General features: G+C 37.7%; 1 protein-coding gene across 6 annotated transcripts in view; it reads left to right on the forward strand.

Annotated features, from left to right (window-relative positions):
• Positions 1-24,052, forward strand: part of LOC135214390 (myotubularin-related protein 2-like) — a 56,895-nt gene extending 32,843 nt beyond the window's left edge. For 3 of the 6 annotated variants that reach the window (XM_064248642.1, XM_064248646.1, XM_064248641.1), the window contains 10 exons: positions 10,651-10,770; positions 14,496-14,648; positions 15,104-15,253; positions 15,648-15,814; positions 16,004-16,134; positions 16,640-16,815; positions 17,712-17,819; positions 19,166-19,350; positions 19,779-19,980; positions 20,666-24,052. In XM_064248642.1, coding sequence (XP_064104712.1) covers positions 10,651-10,770; positions 14,496-14,648; positions 15,104-15,253; positions 15,648-15,814; positions 16,004-16,134; positions 16,640-16,815; positions 17,712-17,819; positions 19,166-19,350; positions 19,779-19,980; positions 20,666-20,800 — 1,527 coding nt within the window. In that variant the 3' untranslated portion in view covers positions 20,801-24,052. Of the gene's footprint in view, positions 1-10,650; positions 10,771-14,495; positions 14,649-15,103; positions 15,254-15,647; positions 15,815-16,003; positions 16,135-16,639; positions 16,816-17,711; positions 17,820-19,165; positions 19,351-19,778; positions 19,981-20,637 lie in introns of all 6 variants that reach the window. The other 3 variants (XM_064248644.1, XM_064248643.1, XM_064248647.1) reach the window with 3 other exon arrangements.
• Positions 24,053-25,053: the final 1,001 nt, after the last annotated feature.

Genomic DNA, 25,053 nt, shown 5'->3' on the forward strand with positions numbered 1-25,053 from the left:
GTATAGAACTTTGTTATAATGTTAAAAACTTACAATAATCTTGATTGCAATATTTTGTGTCAGTTATATTTTTTTTATTTGAGATGTGTCATAGACAGGTGTCTTTTCTTGCTTTTTCATGTTTTCTATACTTGTTAGAATTTCTATCTCTCTACTGTGATTAAACAAACATGCATGCGTACTGAACATTGTTGATAAATGCTTTACTAACAGCATGTTATATATGCTGCAGGTTGGTTGATAGAGTTAGTCAGTATTCATTATTAATTCAAGCAAGTATACTAATGGGATTTTTGGGTAAATTGATATTTAACATCATTGCTATGATATTTTGCAAGAATTAAAAAAGATAAATACCATTTCTGGTGAAAGTTTTTGAAGTTCTGGTCTGTGATGAAGTTGTTTTGTATGGTTTTAAGGGTTCTTCCTTAAATAATTGCACTTCTTAAAGGAAACACTTCCCCAGGGGGTGTTGGTTGGTATGCTACCCATACCATGTGTAGCACACTGTAGCCAGTACAGTTTCTTTGGCCCTTCCCTTTGACTGCAGAGCTGCATTGCTTTCTTCTTTCCAGCAAGATGGTCAGCTTCTTTTTGTTGCTCTAACTTTCACCTTTTGTTTAAGAATAAGTCCTTTTGGCCAAGTTCATCTGTACAGCTATGAAAATGCCTGGTTTTGAAGACCTTCCACCACAGAGTTAATACTTATTTGCTCAACAGAGCTGCTCATAAATGTGCAATATTAATGCTGTTTAATCTCATAAATACATTTAGTATTTAATTGATAAAGCTGCAAGAATGCCTCTCAGTTGTTAGGTGGAAGGTTAATCTAGTCTGATCCAAATATAAAATGATGTTATTGTTCACAAGGTCTTTATTACTTGTAGGGATGATGAGTTCTGACTGTGTTGGCTTGAGAAACTAGATAATACAGTTAACAGGCTTGAGGGGCTAGATAGTATAGTTAATAGGCATGAAGGACTAGGTAATATAGTTATTAGCATTGAAGGACTGCATAAATAATATAATTAATAGACTTGGATTATTAGGCTTTAGTCAAGATTAGAGAAGTTTTCGTTTTTCTGTTGGGTGAGTATTGTCATGCTTTTATATACCATGATTAGATGTTCTCTTTGTATACAAAATGGAGTATATGATATTCTATGTTGCCTGTGTACAGCACTGCCATGTCTTATGCTTCATTATTGAACATACAAGTTGGAGCACAGACCAGCCAGAGTATACCAGTTAAAAGTAAATGCCAGCATTTCTAAATGGTTCGAGTTTCTTAGGGAAAAAAAAAGTTTCCTGTATTGTTTCACTTATTTGTAAATACTATTAAATTGTAATATGATCTTGTATAAATACTGTATGAATAAGTTGTGGATTACTAATGTATTTTACAGTATTCTTCCAAGTGTAATTAAGATCAGTGTTACAGGGTAAAATGCTATCCTCTTTATGGAAACCACTGGAACAACATCATATTCTTAACCTTTATAGGCACAAAATAAGAGAAAATTTGGGGGCAGAAATAGAGAAAAAGGGATGTCTTACCCTTCCATGAATAATGCAGATTTTCACATTGGCTAATAACCTGGGATTTATAACCTTATCATTTCAACAAAGGGACAGTGAATTCAGACTGTTTCCAGCATCTTCATATGAACTTCCTTCTTGTTCATAATAAGCCTTGTTATGCTTTATTTTTTAACAAATCCTGTAATGACATTATGCCAGTTTAAGGTGCTTGTATATATTTTCTTTTATATCAGATGCCAAAAGATTTAAGTGCAAAAACTGAAATAAAATTAAAATTTACACAATAAGATATGTTCAGATGGTGGTTATATTTATTAAGGTGCAGCATTCATAAAATGTGAAGTACCTAAGGTTTATTGTATTTACATTTTAAGATAGGCAGTTGAAGGAACAGCGCTCTGACTATGTAATGCCAAGGCCAATAAAAATCTTAATTACTTACTAATATGAGGAAAGAAATTGCCACAGGTGAAAACTTGTAACGTGAGACTCAGTTCAGTTATTAATTATATAATTAGTCATGACAAGTCAAGCAGCAGCTTGTACACCCAGCAACACAAGAATGAAAATTGTTAATTTTTTATATTTAATGTAGCTGCTGTTATACTACTACTGTATTATTTTTAACCGAATCACTTAACAACTGTACTGTGGTTGTAAAAAGTAGTTTTATACATTCAACTTCCCTGCCAGATATATACTTAGCTATAGACTCCGTCGTCTCCGACAGAATTTCAAATTTCGCGGCACACGCTACCGGTAGGTCAGGTGATCTACCGCCCTGCCCTGGGTGGCAGGACTAGGAACCATTCCCGTTTTCTAATCAAAATTCTTCTGTCGCCCGGGCCATCAACATTGTTGTTGGTTCCTCTCGATTGGTTTTTCTTTTTTCACCGGCAATTGATCTTCTTGACCGACTTTTGGTGACGTATCTGGATTATTGGATTGGCATACGCTTTTGTGGACTGTTTTGTGGACTTGATTTTGGAATTTTCTTTAATAATGTCTGACTCTGGAATGGTTGTGAGACGTTGTGTGAATGTAGGCTGTAAGGTGAGGTTGCCGAAAGCTTCGGTAGACCCTCACACGGTATGCAAGGGTTGCAGGGAGTATGAATGTTCTTTTACTAATACTTGTAAGGAATGTGAGAACTTGAGTGAGAACGAATGGAAGAATCTAACTAATTATTTAAAAAAGTTAGAGAGAGAAAGAGTGAGGAAGGCTTCTTATAGAAGTTTAAGTAGTTCTAGATCTGAACTAATTCCTAGCTTGGGATCTTCCCCAAGGGTAAGTATTGCTACTTCTCCTTCCATTGCAGCCCCTTCTCCTATTGCAGAACCTGTAGATTCAGCAAAAGAACTTGCGGATCTAAAAGCAGCCTTCAAGTTGATGGAAAACAAAATGGCTGCCATACAAGGTAAGGCTAGTGATTATTCAGTGACAGTGATATGAGTGTCCCCATAGTGTAGTGGAGGGGGCATCTGGTCGGCTCAGCAACGCTCCTAGGTCTAGACCTCTTCCAAGCTCACATGCCCAGAGGAGAAGGAATGTCGAAAACCGAAAGGAGGTGTGGAGAATCCCCACCGATCAGGTGTCCCTTCGGCGGTTTCTGTGACACCCCAGACTGCCAAGGATCGCTATTGTAAAAGCGTCCTGCGTGAGTGTTTTTCGTCGTCGGGATCTTCATCTCCGAGACGTGATTGGAGAGATTCAGATCGATCTCGGCCACTCAAGAGGAGTTGGAAGGCTCCGACTATTGATTCGAGCCCAGAAAACTTCCCTGAGGAGTCTCCCTCGGGAGTGAAGAAGGCAAGAAGAGCCATTCTTTCAACCAGAGTGAGAAGGAGGCAGGAGGTGGAGGCTATGGACTCCTCCCCTCCTCCTTCCCCTCCTCCCGAAGAGGATAAAGAGGAGGTTACGAAGAGATTCATGATGGCGATGCAAGAGCAGATTTCGTCTTTTGTAGGAGTTCTGTCAAAGGAGCCTCCTAGAAGGAAAGACTTCCCTTCCGATCAAAAGATCCTCCAGACGTATGGAGGTATCTGCCGCCAGGATCGATACTCCTACTCGAGGTGAGGTTTCCGGTACGAACCTGGATGAACCTATCAGACGTCTGGCACCGGCCAGGAGTGAGGCGTCACCCAGGAGGCAGGAGCCAAGAGCCAGGAGTGAGGAGTCAAACCAGGAGGCAGGAGCCAAGAGCCAGGAGTGTGGAGGCATCCAGGCAGGCAGGAGGCAGGAGCCAAGGAGGCAAGAGCCAGGAGGCAAGAGGCAGGAGTCAGGAGTCAGAGCAGGAGCCGAGGCAGACCAAGAGGCAGGAGTCAGGAGGCAGGAGCCAGGAGTCCGGAGTCAGGAGGCAGGAGTCAGGAGCCAGGAGGCAGGAGTCAGGAGGCAAGAGTCAAGAGCCAGGAGGCAGGAGTCGGAGACTCGTTCCTGGAATTTATGACTCTTCTCCAAATAGGAGCTCCTCTCCTTCAGAGCGTAGGAGGTCTTGGAAGGACTCTCCCTCCAAACGTGAACTTTCTCCTTCGTCTGATCGAGGGTTAGACGAGTTGTCTGATGACGAACCTCCTGCTAATGAGAGACTCTCGAGTTATAAAGTCTTAGCCTCATTATTGCTTCAAGAATTTGGAGATTCTCTTAGTCCGGCGGCTCCTCCTCCTCCTCGTTCTCTCTTTTCGAGCTCGGCTACGGCAAAATCTTCGGCCTTTTTGAAAATGAAGCCTGCTATATCGATGAAGAAGGCACTCCATTCTTTAGATTCTTGGATGGACAAGAAGAAGGAGTTAGGAAAGACGGTATTCTGCATGCCTCCTTCCAAACTACATGGAAAGAGAGGTATTTGGTATGGGACAGGAGAGACTATGGGTCTTTCTCTACTGCCTCTGCAGATGCGACTTTTCCAATTTAGTGGAGGCCTCTAGACGTCACTCCTTAGGATCGGTCAGAGCGACGTGGAGCACTTCAGAGTTGAACCACTTTCTAAAGGGACTTTTTGTCACTTTAGAGGTGTTCAACTTTCTGGATTGGTCACTCGGAGTTCTGGCCAACAAATCTAAAGATCCGGAGTTTCTTAAAAACCCAGAGATTCTCCATAGCGTCCTGTCTTGCATGGACAAGGCAGTACAGGACGGTTCGGGTGAAGTGGCTTCCCTTTTTGGTGCTGGTCTCCTGAAAAAGAGATCAGTATATGGATCCCTATTATCGAAAGGGGTTTCTCCGAGCCAGAGGACTGCTTTATTGTTCGCCCCTCTATCGGATCATCTGTTTCCTTCTCAGTTAGTGAAGGATATATCTCGCTCGCTAACTGAGAAGGCGACACAAGACCTACTAACACAAACGTCCAAGAAAGGACGCCCTGTAGTGTCGGCGATTAAGAAGGACTCTCGTCCTCCTCAGCAGCCCTTTCGTGGAGGTACAGCGGCTCGTCCCCCTGCCAGAAAGAAGAGCTCTGATAAGAGAGGAAGGTCTTCCTTTAGGCCCTTCAAGAAATCCAAATGACTTGTTGCTCCTTCAAGCACCAGTGGGCGCCAGACTCCTGAACTTTGCAGGAGTATGGGCAGAAAGGGGAGCCGACCCTTGGTCAGTGTCGGTCCTAAAGAAGGGATATGTAATCCCCTTCGAGAACAGCCCTCCCCTAACATCTACGCCTCGGAACTGTCAGCGAGGTACAGAGACCCGGTAATGAGAAAGACTCTCCTTCAAATGGTGGAACAAATGTGGGAAAAAGAGGCCATCGAACTGGTGCAGGATCCACACTCCCGGGATTTTACAATCGCCTTTTTCTAGTACCAAAGGCATCGGGGGGGTGGAGACCAGTTCTGGACGTAAGCGCTCTGAATCGCTTTGTTCAGAAAAAGAAGTTTCGCATGGAAACGTCCGCCTCAGTAATGTCGGCTCTTCGTCCAGGAGATTGGATGGTCTCTCTGGACTTGCAAGACGCATATTTCCACGTTCCCATTCACCATTTGTCAAAGAAATATCTTCGTTTTGTAATAGGAGACAAGATCTTTCAATTCAGGGCTCTGTGCTTCGGTCTGTCTACAGCTCCGCAAGTATTCACCAACCTGATGGCGAATGTGGCAAGATGGCTTCACCTAGAGGGAATAAACATCTCCCTCTACTTGGACGACTGGCTGATCAGGGCCAAGTCGGAGATTCAGTGCTTGGAGGACTTATCAGTAACAAGGAACATGATAGAATCGCTGGGATTACTCGTGAACCTCGAGAAGTCGCAGCTGATCCCCAGCCAGAGCTTGGTCTATCTGGGGATTCAGATGGATTCTCGGGGTTTTCGAGTATTTCCTTCGCGAGAAAGAATCACTCGAGGTTTGTCGAAAATCTCGAGCTTCTTAGAGAAAAAGAACAGTTCAGCGAGGGATTATCTGAGCCTCTTAGGGACCCTGTCCTCACTAGAAAAGTTCTTCTCTCTGGGGAGGCTTCACCTTCGCCCTCTTCAGTTTTTCCTGAAAGGGGTGTGGAGTTGGAAGACGGGACAACTCTCGGACATCTTCCCGCTTCCACAAGAGGTAAAGGATCATTTGAAGTGGTGGATCCTCCCTCTTCAAAAGAACGAAGGCGTATCGCTTGCCCTGCAGAACCCAGACCAAGTGTTATATGCCGACGCTTCGGAGTCGGGATGGGGAGCGACGTTAGGAGCAAGGGAGGTGTCAGGCACCTGGACAAAGGAACAGGTGTCCTGGCACATCAATTGCAAGGAACTAGTGGCCATACACCTAGCCTTAAAGTTCTTCGAAGAGATAGTCAGAGGCGAGGTGATACAGATAAACTCGGACAACACCACGGCTCTGGCTTACATACGCAAGCAAGGAGGCACGCACTCTTTCTCCCTCTTTCAGTTAACAAGACACCTGTTAACCTGGACAGAAGAAAGAGGCATAACTCTCCTCACAAGATTTGTTCAAGGCATCAAGAATGTGAGAGCGGACAGACTGAGCAGGAGGAATCAGGTCCTTCCCACAGAATGGACTCTACACGAAGAAGTGTGTCGAAGTCTTTGGTCCCTGTGGGGAGACCTCACATAGACCTGTTTGCGACGTTCCTCTCCAAAAGAATAGAGATCTTTTGCTCTCTAGTGGAAGATCCGAGAGCCTTCGCAATAGACGCGTCTCCTGGATTGGTCGGGTGTGGACGCATACGCCTTTCCCCCGTTCAAGATCCTGGGGGAAGTGCTCAGGAAGTTCGTAGCTTCGAAGAACACGAAGTTGACGCTAATAGCCCCATTTTGGCCAGCCCAGGAATGGTTCACAGAGGTACTGGAGTGGATAGTGGACTTCCCCAGATCTCTTCCAAACAGACCAGATCTACTCAGACAACCCCACTTCGAGAGGTTTCATCACAACCTCCCAGGTCTCGCTCTGACTGCCTTTCGACTATCGAAAGACTTGTCAGAGCGAGGGGCTTTTCTCGCAAGGCTGCGGGCGGGTCTATCGCTAGAGCCCGCAGAGCTTCGACGAGAAGAGTATACCAATCAAAGTGGGAAGTCTTTAGGAGGTGGTGTAAGAGTCAGAAGCTGTCCTCCTCCAGTACCTCTATAGTGAATATTGCCGATTTCCTCCTCTTTCTGAGAGAGGAATCACACCTTTCTGTCTCAACAATAAAAGGATACAGAAGCATGCTGTCTTCAGTATTTAGGAATCGAGGGTTAGATATTGCAAGCAACAAAGATCTACACGATCTAATTAGATCCTTTGAAACTTCAAAGGCAGCTACTCCTAGAACACCTAGTTGGAATCTAGACGTGGTACTGAAATTCCTTTCATCGGATAAATTCGAGCCTTTACATCTGGCTTCCTTCCGCGACGTCACTAGGAAATGCTTATTCCTGGTGTCTCTCGCTACAGCCAAGAGGACGAGCGAATTGCACGCTCTAGATTCCACAGTGGGGTTCAAAGGAGATGCTGCCATCTGTTCTTTCCAGACAATGTTTCTGGCAAAGAACGAAAACCCGTCAAAACCGTGGCCCAGAAGTTTTGAGGTAAAAGGCCTATCTAACCTCGTAGGCAGAGAGATAGAGAGGTCTCTCTGTCCAGTGAGAGCTCTTAAATATTATTTAGAGAGGAAGAGACAGATGGAGCTTGTCAACAAGGTCTTTGGTGTGCGGTGAAGAACCCCAAAAGACTCATGTCCAAGAACGCCTTGGCTTTCTTTGTGAGAAGCGTAATTACGGACGCTCACAAGAACTGCTCGGAGGAATCCTTCGGTCTTCTAAAGGTCAAGACCCATGAGGTGAGAGCAGTAGCAACGTCCTTGGCGTTCCAAAAGAATATGTCTCTAAAAAATATCATTGAGACTACATATTGGAGGTGCAATTCAGTGTTTGCATCTCATTATCTGAAGGATGTGAGAGTGACCTATGAGAAGTGCTTCTCGCTAGGTCCATTTGTATCAGCAGATACAGTGCTGGGTCTTGGAGCAAAGACTGATCCTTAAATATTGTGTTTTATCGTACATACCCTCTTGTCAGATATGTGCTTGGTTTTCTATTAGCAAGCTCACTGATGTCGCACGGGAGCATAGTGTCATTGCTGGTAGGGGATCAAGGGTATGTATGGCTAGTAGGGGAGTACAAAATTTTTTTTTTGTATATTTTGTAATGAAAGTGTAATTATGTTTCGAGTTTTTGGTTGTTTGTAAGGAGTTCGGGGATAACTCCTTGCAATCTTAGAACTAACATGGATGTTAGGATCAGGTGATCGGGATCGGTGTTGTGCTCCTTGAACAAGGTGTATTGTCATGTTAGTGGAATAGCACCCAATGACAAAGGCCTTTAGGCTCTGCCGAGTAAGTGGATAAGACCCCATTGGCAGACCCACAAGAACTCTTAGCCATAGATCAATATCTCGCTGAGGCTCTTGAGGCTAAGCAGACTCCAAGGCAGTAGCCGTGAAGTCTTCAGCCTAATAAGGTAGGAACCAAGGTTTATTAATACCTACAACATATGTTGTTTACCTGTCTATTTCAGTAGTTAGCTGTCTCTTACCCACCACCAATGGGTGCTAATCAGCTAAGTATATATCTGGCAGGGAAGTTGAATGTATAAAAATGATATTGTCATGTTACAATAAAGTTTTATACATACTTACCTGACAGATATATACGATTAATGGCCCACCCAGCCTCCCCGCAGGAGACAGGTGGAAGAGAAGAATTCTGATTAGAAAACGGGAATGGTTCCTAGTCCTGCCACCCAGGGCAGGGCGGTAGATCACCTGACCTACCGGTAGCGTGTGCCGCGAAATTTGAAATTCTGTCGGAGACGACGGAGTCTATAGCTAAGTATATATCTGTCAGGTAAGTATGTATAAAACTTTATTGTAACATGACAATATCATTTTAAACTGAGATTATAGTGCTGGAGCTCTGTTTTGATATTTAGAAGTTTTATATTCAAATAGTAGAAGGAGCGAGTGGTTGTTAAAGGGAATGTAAAGGGCTCTTTTTGTTAATTTTGTTGTTGATTTCTTAATATTTCTGAGAGTGTGAGTGTGTGTGCGTGTGCGTGCTCATTTAGGAAATTAAATAACTCTTTTGTTTTTATCTGACGGTATAATTTTTACCTTTAATGGTGTGTCCAAGTGAGTTTTCATTTTTTTCTACTGTTGGAAGTAATATATTATCTGTAACTTAATTACTAAGCTAGAGATGGTTTTTTAATCAAATTTTCTCTGCAAGAATTTCTCATGTAGTAAAAATAGTTATGATTAATCTTAGCACTGTAAATGTCATCATTCATCGTTTTTGATGTTTGAGTTTGAAGACTTCCTTTCGGCCCTGATTTGGTCCATTCATCAGGTTTCAAAATATCTTTTGAGGGAATTATATAAAGGTTTCTGCCCTGTTTAATTTGCTTGATGCATAGCCATTTCTCTTCATTAACCTAGAGTTGACCCTCCTAATAAATTCTTGAGTAAGTAGTAGTAATAAATTCTTGAGTAAGTAGTAGTACTATAGACTTTGGGTAAAACTTTGGAGATTTTCTTGGGTCAGAGCTCTTTTAATAATTATGGTGATTGGTGATACATAGGCTGCATAACTCGTTGTTATTCATTAGGATGACAATGGAATTGGTGCATGTGGTTTAGGTTATCAAATTGCCTTTTCAAGTATATGCTACAGGAGATGTTATCTTGACTTTGTTCTTGAGGTTTCATTACAATATTTTAATTTGTATGCATTCGTATAGATTACCAACCTATTATTTTTACTGACGCCATTAAATCTGGTCAAAGATAGCTGAGCATGTACAGCATTACAGTACAAATGGTGAAGTGATAGTTACACATGGGTAAGACATTCTATAGTTTGGATGCCTTCAGGTCCCGTGAATTTACTGTGATCGATGAAAGTGAGTGATACTAATTAACACTCGACAGAAGGAGAAAAACTCATCACAGGAAGTTTCAGCAATTTGTGGACTTTACAGGTACCAACTTATGAAGAAGACTGTGAGTTTAATCGACTTGTTTCTAGATTTTCTAAACTTTCCTTCCCTGAATAGCTCCAAGTTCCTTGTATAAGTGCTCAAATTGACTTCAGTCATCCATTATGTACTCAGATGCATTCTTTCCATGTTCTTCAGTTACCAGCAGACTGAGTTAAGAGTTGACTTTATTAGCAAGTAAGAAACATATGACATCTCCTACTCTGTGTCTTGCCCGTGTTTAACTATGGAATCACGTGCTACATCTCATAATTTGACATGGTCTACTGCCTTTGACCAGCTATAAGGGCAGTTGTAAAACTAATAAGATTGTATTTATGATGCATAAAGGTTGCTTTTAATAATTTGTATATTTGTACTAAAAAACTTCTATAACCAGCTAACCCAAAATGTATTTCTGACTTTTGTATACTTTTTTTATTCACCTGTCTGTATGTCAGGTATTTCCTTTGTAATTTTTATGACTTTTCCCCACTCTTCTCAAATCTTTAGTGGAATTGTTTGGCCCTTGGCTTTTGTCTCATGCTGTATGTTAACGCTGCTGTGACCATTGCCACCTAGTTTTTATATTTATGTTTTGTGTCCTTTTTTGTAGTAGTACCCGTTACGTGTTGTGTCTGTTTTGATTTGTTTAATTCCTTCAGCAGACAGAAGTGCAGATACCCCTGCACCTGGACCGAGAATTGTATTTCTCGATACCAGTTTTCCGAAGGTTCAGAATCCTACATAATATTGCTGGATATGGGACCAGTCAGATGAATGAGGTTAGAGTCATTTTTTTAATACAGGGAGATTTTCTTTATGGGTTATTATTTTGTATTAAATACTCTTAATTTATTTTTAAGAGGTTACCGTAGTTTTCCTCGGTGTTGAATTCTTGACATGGAAAAGTTCATTCACCAATAGTGGGTAATTTTGCATCTATGCTTAGGGTTTCCTATAATTTACTTATGATTTTAGAAGTGATAGCTATTAGATTGTTTACTTACATATTCAATAATCTGTATGTTTTATACTTTCTGTAATGTAGGACTAGCAACTTGGTTTATCAAACACTGAAGCCCAAGAATGAGAAACATCAAAGGCATTCTAGGATGGGAAATGACATTGATTTGCAAATTATACTAGCACTCGGGCAGGGTCTGACTGTGGTATGGGACATGCAGAACAAAAAAAGACATTAGACATGCAAAGTTAATTGGCCAGTGGGCAGGGGATTAAAGCCATAACAATTACAGGGCCTGGCCTGAGAGTTTTGGTAAAAGAATCAACTGTAATTGATTCTGGTAAATATGTTATAAATTGCACCACTACTCTTTTTGTTTTATGTCCTGAAATGCAGTAGTAGTTTATTTTATCAACCGTTAAGACGAGTGGTCAAATAGAAGTTGGTTGAATGTCACACTTGAAAAGGGCCTTTTACATTTGACAAAGATACAGCCATTTCTGAATCTCTCCCTGTTTCTTGCTTTTAACATTAGCTGTCATGGAATGACCACAATCAACTGCAATAAAATTAACACAAGCCTGGGAACAAGATGTTAAAGGCTTCAGCTCTCTCTGTGCTGAACTCAAGGAAGCACAGAAGGGGGAACAAAGTGAACAGGCGATGTTTTTGTTTTCATTTCAATATCATGTCTTGTCCTTTGCAAACTTTGGCTCTATGGAAATTCTCAAATGCTTTAATTTTACTTTTATGGGCTTCAGAGATTAGTAGGTAATATAGAGTTGACATGGCATTATACCTGTTTCTCACTGATCAAAGAACCTATTACTACAGATTATTCTCTTTGTGTTATGTGACTTCATAGTTGCAACTAACCACAGCAGTAGACGTCTATTACACTATATGAATCTGTATATTAACATGGTCTTGGTTTAGGCAGTGAATCTCTTCAGTTTCTTTCCTTTCTTCTTTTATCTTTTTCTTTATCTCGGCATATTGGGTTAGTCTGATTTTAGCTGATGTTCAATCTTATTTTAGAACAAAAAGAATCATGTCGTCTCATACAGCATGTGAAAAATTTTATTGGCTCTTTATTGCACTATTCAGATTGTATACTCCCCTGGACATAGATTGCAGGGCAATAAGTAATCATTAGATGTTGCACCTTTTCTCATTCTCTCTTTCTCTCCTGGTGAATCCACCTGCTAACAATATCTTAAATAGCTTCAGTAATTTAACATATAACATATTCATAGAGATATTTTGCTATGGGGTATCATCTTTCTCACTTTGCATGTTTCATTTGTGCTAAAAATATGTAATTTATTCTTTAACATGTACTAGTTATGTTTGTAAAGCTTTCAAATTCAAATTTACAAGTAGCCGTTGTTTATCTTTCTGGATGAGTATTGGGCCTTTTTTTTTAACAGTAATACCATCAAGTGCAGTGACAAATTATTTGTACTCAAACCCACATATGTGGTTCAGGAAAGGGTGAGCAAATCATGTGCTAGATTTGAACTGGAATCATGGGGTAGAAGTGGGTGAGAATGCCTTTACTATGTGAAATTCCCTTGTCATGCCCATCAGATGTTCATTCTTCCCTGAACTTCAGTGAAGAGATGAATGTATGTATAAATATTTTTCTTACAAGATGTAATCTACCATTCTTTCATATTTCAACTTATCTTTTGTGCTTTGCATTTCATGATGGTTAGGTTAAAAATGTGCACCCACTGTAATGAAACAAGTCAATCAGTCAATGGCCTACTTAACTTATTAAGAGGTTGTATACGTTATGAATACTTTAATGCTGTAATATTTTATTCCTTGTTATCATTAAAGTTCAGTGAATTGATTTTAATGTTGTAAACGAGTGTTCATCTGTTTCTGTAACTTGTGTTACTTCCTTGGCAAATGTCTGCCTAAATTTTTATGGCAATGTTCATGATGTTGAGGTAGAAGTTAGTTGCAATTGACACTAACAGTGACATAAGAGTCCTAGTCATTTCCTGGGGATCTTTTAGCAATTGCCATGAACAGGAAGCATGCTGAATACTGTTTTCATCTAGCATGCACAATTAGTGGACAACTAACATCCTCATTTCTCTCTGTAATGGTGATCAAATTTTCACCATCTAGGGGACCTAAGTTAGTAAAAATGCTCTGTTGTGGGTCCAACAGATGTGATTGGCTAATTTGCAGTTACATACTTGAGGAATTTCTTATTTTGGCCAGACTCCTATATTAGCCCAATTTCAGTCTATGGGCGCTACACCTTCATACCAGGCGGTTATCGGCAATCCTTGTGGCAGGTTGTTTTTCAGTGGCAACTGCAGTTAGAATTTCCAGGTGAACTGCTATGGATCAAGTAATATGCTAACCAAATATACTTCACTAATGTATCTGTAGATTATTTGACTGATAATTGATATATCCTTCACAGTTGAATTCTTAGTTGGAGTCTTTTTCCAAGCGTTTTTTATTTGAAAAAAACTAAAAAGAAAAATCATTGCTAAGAATAGCAATGCAAAACTATCAAACTTGAACTTGGGGCGAGATGATTCCCCAAAGCTAATTTCTCCGCATCACGTCTCCCCTTTTCCCTTATTGTCCTTTTAAAAGACACTGTGACTTTCCACAGAAGTCGATGATCTTTAAACGAAAAAAATTGAAGTTTACCTCAGCATGATTATGGATAAATTGTCATATCGTGTTAATACCTTTCTTTGAGGTCTCCTCATAAATTCATTTCTTTTCAGTGGATGGAAATGCACTTAGATTAGTTTTGTACTTATTCAGTTTTACTATTGGAATTTTGGCTGTTTATCATTTAACAGTATCCTATTTGCCAGGTCTTTATTTACCCGAATGTAGGTTAGCATTGATGGTATGTTGATGTACCAGAGACTGCAGAAATTGTACAAATTACACTCCTCTAAAAGGTTTTTCAGTTTCAGTGAGTGTGCCAGGATTCAGAAGTACTGTTTTAGTTGAAATCAGTTAGATTGTCCAACACTGACCTCAGTGAACGGTTGTTGGTAAAAACAGTGTTAACCTAGGAGAATGAGCCAGTCATATTGCTAGACATTCTAACATCTGAATTTAAGATGAAATTAACTTTGCTGGTGCCTTATTATAAACCTTTTTTTGTTGTTGTTCTAAAAGACAACACTACATTATGAATAAGTTATATATAATTTTAGACGCTTAGATTCATAAAGTGCATGTAGTTCTTGTCAATTTTTCCTTTGATTCTTTCTAGTTTTCATGCATCAATTTTTTTAAGTTGACTGAACAAGGGGGAAAAAGTAGATTGTTTCCATTGGGGGAGAAATAGATTACATCACTACTAGTTTATAAATTCAGGGGTAGTTATTTTATGATGTAGTAAATGTATATCCATGTACAGTATTCAGCTGCACATATTTTTAATACTCTGTTCCTCTCACAATTTTTGTAGTTTGATTTTATATAAGTGTCTTGCATAATTAATGCAAAAGTATGTAAAACTCTAATGTTAATTTTTTTGTAATCCAACAGGAGAACCATTCGAGACGAATGGTCACAGAGAAGCTTCTGCAGCATGCCTTCCCAGCATCACACAAATTACCTTTCTTTGCTTTTGAATACTGTGAACAATACCCAGAAAATGGTTGGACGCTGTATGAACCAATCGCTGAACTAAAGAGACAGGTTAGTTTTATGTAATATTTGTTTTAATTCTTGCTTTACAGAGGTTTATTCTTCCCACATAATCAGAGGAGATTATGCAAATGATAGTTTTGAAATATGGTGTAACTATTTGGCGCAACTTGTCATCTCAGGTAGCTTGTCTCCAGTCTTCAACATTTGCTTAATACAAATATGTACTTCAACATTTGCTTAATACAAATATGTACGTACAGTATACAGTATCACCAAATGTAACATTATATTACTTGTAAGACTCAAAAGTAGAATGGTCCTTTCATGGTGGAATTGCTTGGAAATTATTATACATTTAGACAAGTTCATAATTATGAAGGATTTTTAACTGCTTTGAGAACTGACCAGTCTTTTGAGAGTCAAGTGTTTTAATTCAATGGTCTGGTCATATTACTCAAAGGTAACTGATCTGAGAAATTAATATGATATGCAATTGATTTCAGGGTTTGCCTAATGAATCTTGGCGTATCACAAAAATAAATGAGCAGTACGAGATATGTGAAACATATCCTGCTGTCTGGGCAGTCCCCGCTGCTGCCAGTGATAACGACCTGCGAAGTGTTGCCACGTTCAGAAGCAGAGGGAGAATTCCGGTAAGAGTTCTCATGTTGCAAGAAGTTTATCATCATACTTTGCTTGTATTCTTACTTTGTTGCTTAATGTTGAGAGATTTATCAAGCCCTCAGTACAGGCAGTAAGTGGTTCTACAGAACCGTACCTGGTTGTAAGGTGCTGTAAGCGCCATTTGTCGTTCTTATTATTGTGGACTGCCAGGAACAGAACCCCCGCTGTAAACCGGGTTCTTCCTAAAGTTTATTCCTTGATAGTACAAAAAGTTTTTTGCAGCATTTCTGTGGACCCACTTGTTTTGCTTCAATTTGTTTATGAACAAATCATTTGGACCAGCTAAGAGTCAAGAAATGGGATATGTTGGTCTGGGATAATCACTTTAGAATGCAATAGTTATGATTGCAATGATTTCTCTAGGTCTTAAGTTGGATCCATCCTGAGAGCCAGGCAACTATCACAAGATGCGCTCAGCCTCTCGTAGGTGTGGGTGGGAAGCGCAGCAGAGACGACGAAGCTTACATACAACACATTATGGATGCCAATGCCCAGAGTCACAAGATCTTCATTATGGATGCACGGCCAAAGTAAGGATTTGGAATTATTATAGTCTTTTTGTTATGTCTGGTGTTAATGTAATAGTACCAAGAGTGGCCGTGAAATTGACTTTAAACTTTACTTTCATACATAACACTTGGCTGTTTTAAAGTTTTTGTTGAAACCATCGTTAAATAATTTGCTGTTAATGACGTGGCGCTTTGCTTTGTCTTTGCAAGTGTGAATGCTGTAGCCAACAAAGCTAAAGGGGGTGGTTATGAAAACGAAGATGCTTATCAGAATGCCGAAGTCCAATTTCTTGATATCCACAACATCCACGTTATGAGGGAATCCCTCCGAAAGCTGCAAGGTATGTATTTTAATTTTCCAGTGGAGTTGGTGTGTGCATCGCATGCCCATTTAGCTTTGGCATTTTAGAAGTGTCATATGCTGTAATATTCTAAGTAATTTTCTATTATCAAGTTGATTTCTGATGTAATGCACTTTTTGATCGTAGGATAATGAGAACCAAAAGAACTCTGGTTTCCCTGAGTTTAAGAAACAAAGAAATGAAAGAACCAGAATCATTGAAAGGCTTTATTTAAAGCACTTAGAACTTTGAAGGTTTTTTTATTTATGGCAGGCTGAATTTGTACTTTTTCATAAAAAAGTGTAACTTCTGCCTTTTTCCTCATGCCAGCTTAAGAGAGGTTGAATCTTGTTTTTGTATCTTTTTAATGTTAGTTATATTCTTTTTCATTAGGTGACATTTTTTTTTTTAGTCAATTTTTAATGAATTGTATAAAATTGCTGTGTTCTATATTGATTAAGATGCGGTGTTATCTTGCTCAAGTAACAATTTCGTTCGTTTTCAGAGGTTTGTTATCCTCACATTGACAATGCCCATTGGCTCAGCAACTTGGAAGCAACACACTGGTTAGACCACATTCGTTGTGTTCTCAGTGGCTCATTAAGAATTGCTGACAAAGTTGAGAGCCACAAGACGAGTGTGGTTGTTCATTGCTCAGATGGCTGGGATCGCACTGCTCAGGTTAGTCAGTGACTGTTAGTTCCTCATCTTTATTCACCCCGTAGGGGGTAGTGCCATCAGTGCAATGTAGGCATTACTTGAGGATCTTTGCAGCGTCCCTTTGGTCCCTAGCTGCAACCCCTTAATTTCCTATTATTGTACTGTAACTCCGTTCATAATCTCTTCTTACTTCCACCCTCAGTTGATTCATAGTGCAACTGCAGGGTTATCCTCCTGTTACAACTCTTAAATCTTTTTAATCAGTTTCCCTTCTGTGCTGAATGACCTCATAGGTCCTAGCACTTGACCCTAATTCCATATTCTATTCTATTCTTAGCTTTATTCTGGATAGTTTCCATGGTCTTTTATGTACTGTAATAATTCTGTTATGCATAGTAGTATATAGATTTGGTAATTGTAAGCATTTGTTTTGATACGACCAAGAGTTTTTTTTTTTTTTTTTGTTTAGTTTGGACAACAACATTAAGAATAAATAGAAGATACAATTATGTCACTTGTAATGATTATTGTTAGTTTCAGAATGGTGGTATATTTTAGGCAGATTGTTTTCTTATCCATAATTCCATAATCAGTACAGTCAGTATATATCCAACCACTTTGTCTTAGTTAGGTTGGCTCTGATACTCTAGGTGGTCTGCTTTTGAAATAAAATCCCCTGATATCTCCTAGAAAAGGCAATGAAATGGTTTTTGTATATCCAATAAGAGTGAAGTGAAACTTTTTTAGCTGTTACTTTTTATGTTGGCTCAGGCAGAAAGTTAATTATATCTTTTCTGTGCATACTTCAAGAACAGTAACATTCATAGGACTTGGATAATTACTGTGGCCTGCCATGTTTGGATAATTACCTTACCCTTGCACACTTTTAGACATTAAAATTTACATCTTATTTTCAGTTGACAGCTCTTGCCATGCTTATGCTGGATGGGTATTACAGGACTATACAAGGTTTTGCTGTTCTTATAGAAAAAGAATGGCTAAGTTATGGCCACAAGTTTGCTCAGGTAAGTCATGAGAATAACAAATGCACTGTAGCTAGAGTTTTATTTAAAGTATTGCTAGCAATTGGTTTGCCAAAAAATAGATTGGACTGGTACACTAGATAAATACTTAGTGCAGTTCACAAAGTGAGCCTTTTATCATTGTTGTGTCTATTGATATGACCTCTTCAGAGAATTGCTGCTATTAGTTACTCATGTCCATAAAAGTACAGACTTCCTTTACCTCTGTGATAGTCCCACTGTAATGAACAATAATCAGCAGATGGTTTTATGAGAGAGAATATCATCTCTTAAGGCTATAATGAATTGTTAGTAATTTAGTATTTTAGTATTTGTATAAATGTTTATGTGCAAAAAATATATGAAATAGCTATAGCTCTTTATGAAACCATATGGTGACATTCATTCTGTAAGGTCCCATTTAACTGATGTTCAGTTACCCAATAATCAAAATCATGTCATTTTACTAAGGAAATAAACCAGATGTTCAGCTTACCGTCATGTAATATTACTGAGGAAATAAACTAAATGTTCATCCTAACATTTCCAGGGTTTACCACCCTCATACAACCTATCTACCTTTTTTGCACAGGCACAAGGGGGCAGCCCTATGAATGGAAAATCATACGGAAAATGATTGCAGCGTCTTTTTCAAATTTTTTATTGCTTCCAACGAGAAGCCAAGTGAAAGTGCCAGACTTTCTCAAGAGTAGAACCTTCACTTTGTTGTAGGTGTGACAAGGGAAAATAGCTGTTACAAGTGAACAGAGTATAATGTTGGCCTTACAAATATGTAAAATTGGATAAGGTTGAAGATACATTGTATTTTGGATATATGATTCATTGTAGAGTTTTATTGTACAGTACTAATTGCTGTCCCAGTCATTATTTCTTTTATTTTATTTAGCCTGTATTTCAATTGTTTAACTGGAAAATGAGATACTTGTAGTCTCTTTAAGAAGACCAAAATTGTACTTGTAGTCTTCAAAAACCTAGATTTGGGAAAAAATGTTTACATTATGCTTCAAACTCTTTAAACATAACAAGTGTATACAATTTAATTTAAACAGACAAATGAAATATGTGCAGTTTAAACGACGAAACAAAAACACAAATTTTCATCTAAAATTTGGTACACAACTTATTTCTGTAAACATCATGTTTCAAAAATCACTTCTTCAGAGGCCTGTTACACTGAAAAACTTTCTCAGTGTCATGTATGTCATGTTTATTGTATGTTTATGCAGGCAGCTGAAAGCAAATCTGTTATTAGCAAGCAGGATATGAAATAGATAAGCTAAGCTAATAACTTTTCTTGTAAAGATACCGACTCCTATGTTGTATTTCAGCGAATTGGCCACGGAGATGATCGACACCAAGATGCTGATCGATCGCCAGTCTTCCTTCAGTTTGTTGATTGCGTATGGCAGATTATGAGACAGTTTCCTCATGCATTCCAGTTTACTGAAGATCTTCTGTTGACTCTCTTGGACCATCTTTATTCTTGTCTCTTTGGTACATTCCTTTACAATAGGTAAGATGTAGTTCCAACTCTTCATCCTTGGAGATGCTGTACTGACAGTGAGTTGCTTACCTTCACATTTTTTTTTTTTTTTTTTTTTTTTTTTTTTTACCAATTGAAGATGGAAGTCAAGCACAGTACATATCTTAATTTTTCTTAATATTATCAGCGTTGGTGTGTTGGATTTGCTTGATTTTTAACTTAAAGAAGCAGATAGTATTTTGGTTTTGACACATTTTCATATTGTGAAGAAATTCAAGAAAACCATCTTGCACAATTTGCGTGTGAAAGCTTATTTTGTTACACTCAGAATGTTTGAAATACATTATTTGTAAGCTTATGTGAAGAACATTTTAAGAGTAATCAGATTTTATATGGCATCAGACTTATGATAGTTTATTTTGACAACTGTAATTATAGTAAAAGAAGTTTCTTTTCAGCGAGCGGGAGCGAATGGAAAAAGAGGTAAAAACCAAGACTATATCATTGTGGTCTTTGGTGTTGAGCAACATGTCTGATTATGAGAACCCCTTATATAACCCAGCAACACGGCACCACATACTCTTTCCACTAACTTCTATGCGGCATCTTCGTTTGTGGGACAAATATTATTGTAGGTGGAATCCTTCCATGCGACAGCAGGTATGTAATTTTGTGTTTAGACTAGTTTGTGGGATACAAAATACCCTGCAGTATAAATTGTATGCCATAGTGCAGGTTGTACAACTTGTACTAAAGGTTTCTTGCTGTGTCCTTATGAACAGCAGCTGTTGGTTTCTGTCATTCAATACTTCTTTTCCCAATTTGTCTGGTGCCCATAGAAACCCAGCCGGCACTATAACATTCTGTCTTCAAAGGGGTTATACAAAGACATTTCCAAGCCACTTCCATCTCGTTATTGTCATTTTTGTTGCCATTTCTGAGGTAGCCAGATAAAAGAAAATTAAAGTTTTTCACTTTTTTATTGTATGGTTTAAAGATATTTAGCTGATATATACTGCTGTAATACTCCCCATCTGCTAGATATTATCATGAGGTACAAATTTCTTTAAATTGGACACGAGTTAAAGGTGCATCTTTGAATAGTCACCTAATTGCATATTATTTAAACTTTTCTGTATTTTCCATTATTGGAGTGTTGTACTCATGAAATACTTTAAATGCAGGTATTTTATTGGAAGTGAAAAAACAAAAGGGTATTTAGTACTTAAATAAATATACGTACTGCAGAGGCTTCGGTGATATTTCCAGTATAGTAATAATGTAAATATTGCAGCTGGAGAGTTCATTTAATTTCAGAAAAGTCAAGTTTGCTTCTTGTCAACAGGAACCTGTACACATAAGATTCAAGGAACTTCTGCATGTTAATGGACAGCTAGAAAAGAGGGTGGATGAACTTCGTAAGGAGTTAGCTGCTCGTCAGACTCATGAGTCCCCCCGAGTCACTTCAGCTATGGTTTAATTTGACTAAATAGTTCTTTTTATCTGATTTTCAATTTGCTGACAGCATAGCTACTAATATGAAATATATCAGGTTTCCACATTGTCGGCAGTACTGTGTATCTTCATGTAGAATTTAAAATTCTCAAATTATTTGAAGGCATGATGTTATGGCATCCACAAGAAAATAGTTCATTGCTTCAAACTCAATGATAACAGTAAAATATTGTCTTGGCCTATATTATAATTACAGAGGCTTCATAGTATTGCATGTATATAGTAATTCTCATCAAGTTGGTGCTTTCAGTACTGTTGAGTGATTTTGTAGTGTAATGGTCACATTTTCTAAACCACATTCATTTATTTTTTTAAGTTTTTACTGAAGGTTGTGGGGCTGTACAATGGGAAAGTCATAGCCCAACTTTCATATTGGTTAATCTACAAATATACCAAAAGTATTTAGAATATAACATGAAAGTATATGTAGAGTATATTGTAACTAGTCTTCCATTGTTGAAAGGAAGAGAAATTCTATCATTTTGAAATTATTGGAACGAACTCTAGTTTTTAATTATTTCTCGTCATTTCTTTGGAAGTTATTTCAATCTGAAGTTCAAAATTATTGGCCCAAACTGATAGTCAGGTATTTAAGTCATTCCTTGTACTGTACTGTATGTATACACACAAAAGGTTAGGGAGAAATGAAATTAACTTGTTACACAGATGTATTACTGTACATAGTTTTGGACAGCTTAGTTACAGTATGAGAGATTAGTACTGATACCTCATGTTCGTTGTGCAGATGGTACCTTGTGATCCATATGACCCATGTGTCGTTACTCTGAAAAAATTGTAGTTATGATATTATTAACTGGGTATCTGTCACTGATGCTGCAGTTCAGTGCCTGTTAAGCTGCTTTGTTTCATATTTTGATATATTTTATGTATATTAACATTTTATATATATAGATGCCTTATATATGCATTATTAAAGGAGAAAATAGTCTTTGCAAACTGTTGTATGGGTAAACTTGTAAACTTACACACTTTGCTTGATTTCTTAATTGTTATTTATTTCATTTCAGTTATAGGAAACTAATGTAGGCAACTTAAGGTGCAATGGCTTACAAATTTTGTAATGTATCCTTCTTGCCCTCACATTTTCCGTATTTCTAATGTCTATCGTAATTGCTTTGGAATTAAATGGGACTAACTCTTTGTAAGGTGGCATATTTCAACAGTATTGCAATTACATATGTTTCCCTCTACAAAAGAATGCTCGTATGATAAAATGAATTAATATATGGTAATGACAAGGTCTTTTTATTTCAATTCATTTTGAGAATTACTGCTAAGATTGCCAAAGATACTGTCTGAGACTTCTGGTGGTATAAATTGACTTCATTAATGTTTAATCTTAGATTAACTTTTTTCATATGTACATAGGTTTTGTCAGCTAAATAGTTAATTATAAATTATACTAGCCAAAAATTATTTGCAATGCGATTTATGGTATTTGTTGTATATTTCTTAGGGATCAACCGTTAATGTATGATTGTACCCTTAATTGGTAAGAGTTTATGTTACAGGTTTGTTCTTAAAACGACTAATTATCTAGGAAATTGGTTAGGGGAGATTTGAAGGTACACAAAGTGCTTTCCTTCAATACATTACTTTCACTGACAATTTCCCATTGCATGGACCATACTGATTTTGAATTCTTTTACTTAACTTTTGAATCCAGTTTTGTATGGGCATTTATTTCAATTAGAAGAGTACTTGCACTCAAAAATCTTCTTTTGTGGTGTGTCCTTTGTAGTATACACTTTCTTGAAGTTAGTGTTGGCAGAAGAAAGAAATAGCGTTGGATATAGCGAACTGGATGACGAATGATTTGATGTAAAAAGATATGAAAAGTAATGGATCATTTAAAAGTTGAAATATTCACTACGTTGAGAAATTTCCAAATTGAGAAATAGATATGAACTATGGTAGGATGACTTATCCAAGTAGATATGATGTCTGAAGAGGTGAGAACCTACAAGATGTTGATAAACTGTAGTGCTTTTTTATCATCAGAATAAAAAAATGATCTGCTAAAAGCAGCTGAAGTCTTTCTTTGGAGCATAAGAGTTAAAAAAAAGTTGTATTGCAATACATGTAATGAAATACACAGGAGGTGAAAAACAACAGTTTAAAAATGATAATGGTACAATTGCTGGAAAATGCATGGAAGAGTGCTAGATGAAAGTTTAACAAATGCTATGAGAATGAGCAATTTTCAGATTATTTTTGGAGACCAACATCAAAAGGTAATTTTTATAATGAGGCAATTACAAGTATGTAACACCTTACAGGCTCAGCTGTTGGTAGGGATTACATATATTGTTCGCAAACTAGCAGTATCCACTACAAAGGGTAAAAAATTTGAAGGCATAAGGTATTGAAGGCTTGCACTTTTGTGTTTGTATAGACGATGTAGGTCGTGCCCTTGATATTCTCTGCCAATTCTGATAATTCATTACTTCAGTAATACCTTGTAATGTTACTAAAAGGTTATTTCATACTTTTGATGTAACATATTAATTTTGTTGTGACAAAATTAATATGTTTACCTTTATTCCCCAGTTTGGTTACATTAAGATTCCTTACCTAAGTTATTGGCAATCTTAGTCAGGTGTCTGCTAGTCCACATGAATGAATGGTTATGAAAGGCTTGATGTTTATACTCTGCTTACATTAACAGTACAGTAAATATATTGTCCGTACAAATCTCGTGATGATTTCATAAATTCACAAATCATTTCTAGACTGATACAATTCCCAACATATGTTAGCAGTACATACCCATGACACGCTGTCATTAAACACTCATCAACACTTTGTCCTTCATTTTTTAATCTTATTACTCACTACTAGTGCCTAATCATGGGAAGGGTACTGTATATAAAAGAAAAATATATTTAGCTTTTCTTACAAAACTATTTTTCTTATAACATACTTCGAAACACTTATTTTAACATACTTTGCAGTGCACTGCCAGTATTCTCTCATTTGGAAATGATTATCTTTTTATTTTTTTATTTTTTTATTTTTTTTCTCATTTGCCTTTGCCAAAGGTTATAATTGGAGTAATGTCAATGAAAATATTTTGCAGATTATGTTTACATGTATTGCATTTATGTTTCTAATTTTAATTGTTTATATATCTGTATTCAAACAATGTTTGTGTAAATAAACAAGTCTAATGAAATTAAATATTTTGATAACCGTTGCTCCTTTTTCATTAAAGTCATGACTACCTCTGTAGTATATTGTAATTGATTATGAAGGAAAACATTCACTAGGTAATGTTGATCCTAAGCAAAAGAAATATGTTAAAAATTTTACTTAAAAACTGCAACATTAGAGATTAATATTGTATTCAACTTAATGGTGAAAAGATTAGCAAGGTTTTAGGAAATATAAAAAGCCTAGCAATGTTTACAAAATATACAAAGGAAAACTAACATAGAAGCCATCAATCCAGTAGACAAAGTCTTGGTAAAAGAATGTGATTTACATAAAAAAAATCTCTTAAAACTGTCACACTGTACTCAATAATAGATGAAGATCCATTGAAATTAAAGAAACTTCTCAAAGTAAGGAACAAAATTTAACTGCATCAATGTAAAGGGTAACTGAAAAATACTCTGATCTACTATGAGATTCAGGGTCTCTGTAACACGGTTTTTTGGACTTTGCTCCTTATCAAAGCATCGGATGTAGCTGAAAGTTGACATATGTATATTTTACAACCACACACAAATTTTGTCAGCATTAACAATAACCTAAACCCGATAGTTTTAATTTTTATAGAGTAAAAATGATCTAGCCGACGCCATGGCCAATGATTACGAGCCAAGAGTCGAAAAACATTCATTACGTAAGCAAGGTAAACAAATACCTTTTGACTAAATGTTGCCCCGCCCATCCACCAGACAGAAATTCCATCGGCTCTGAAACCCAAAGACTTTATGAATGGCGGAACGATACATAGATGTGGGTGGGGTATCAGTGCTAGCGTAGTAATACTACTGTAGCAGTAGTGCCGCAACAGTATAGCAGTAATATACATGAATTAAACGTTTAGGCCAACTGCTGGAATCCTTGAGGATCATTTAGCACTTCTTACAACTACTCGAGAAATGAGTTTTTATAGCCAGAAGTTAAATTTTCTAACCCAACAATGCCCATGGTTGCCTTCAGTGTTATCCTGAATTATAACGAGGCGAA

This window comes from Macrobrachium nipponense, chromosome 45, assembly GCF_015104395.2.
Source record: "Macrobrachium nipponense isolate FS-2020 chromosome 45, ASM1510439v2, whole genome shotgun sequence".
Taxonomy (NCBI): Eukaryota; Metazoa; Arthropoda; class Malacostraca; order Decapoda; family Palaemonidae; genus Macrobrachium; species Macrobrachium nipponense.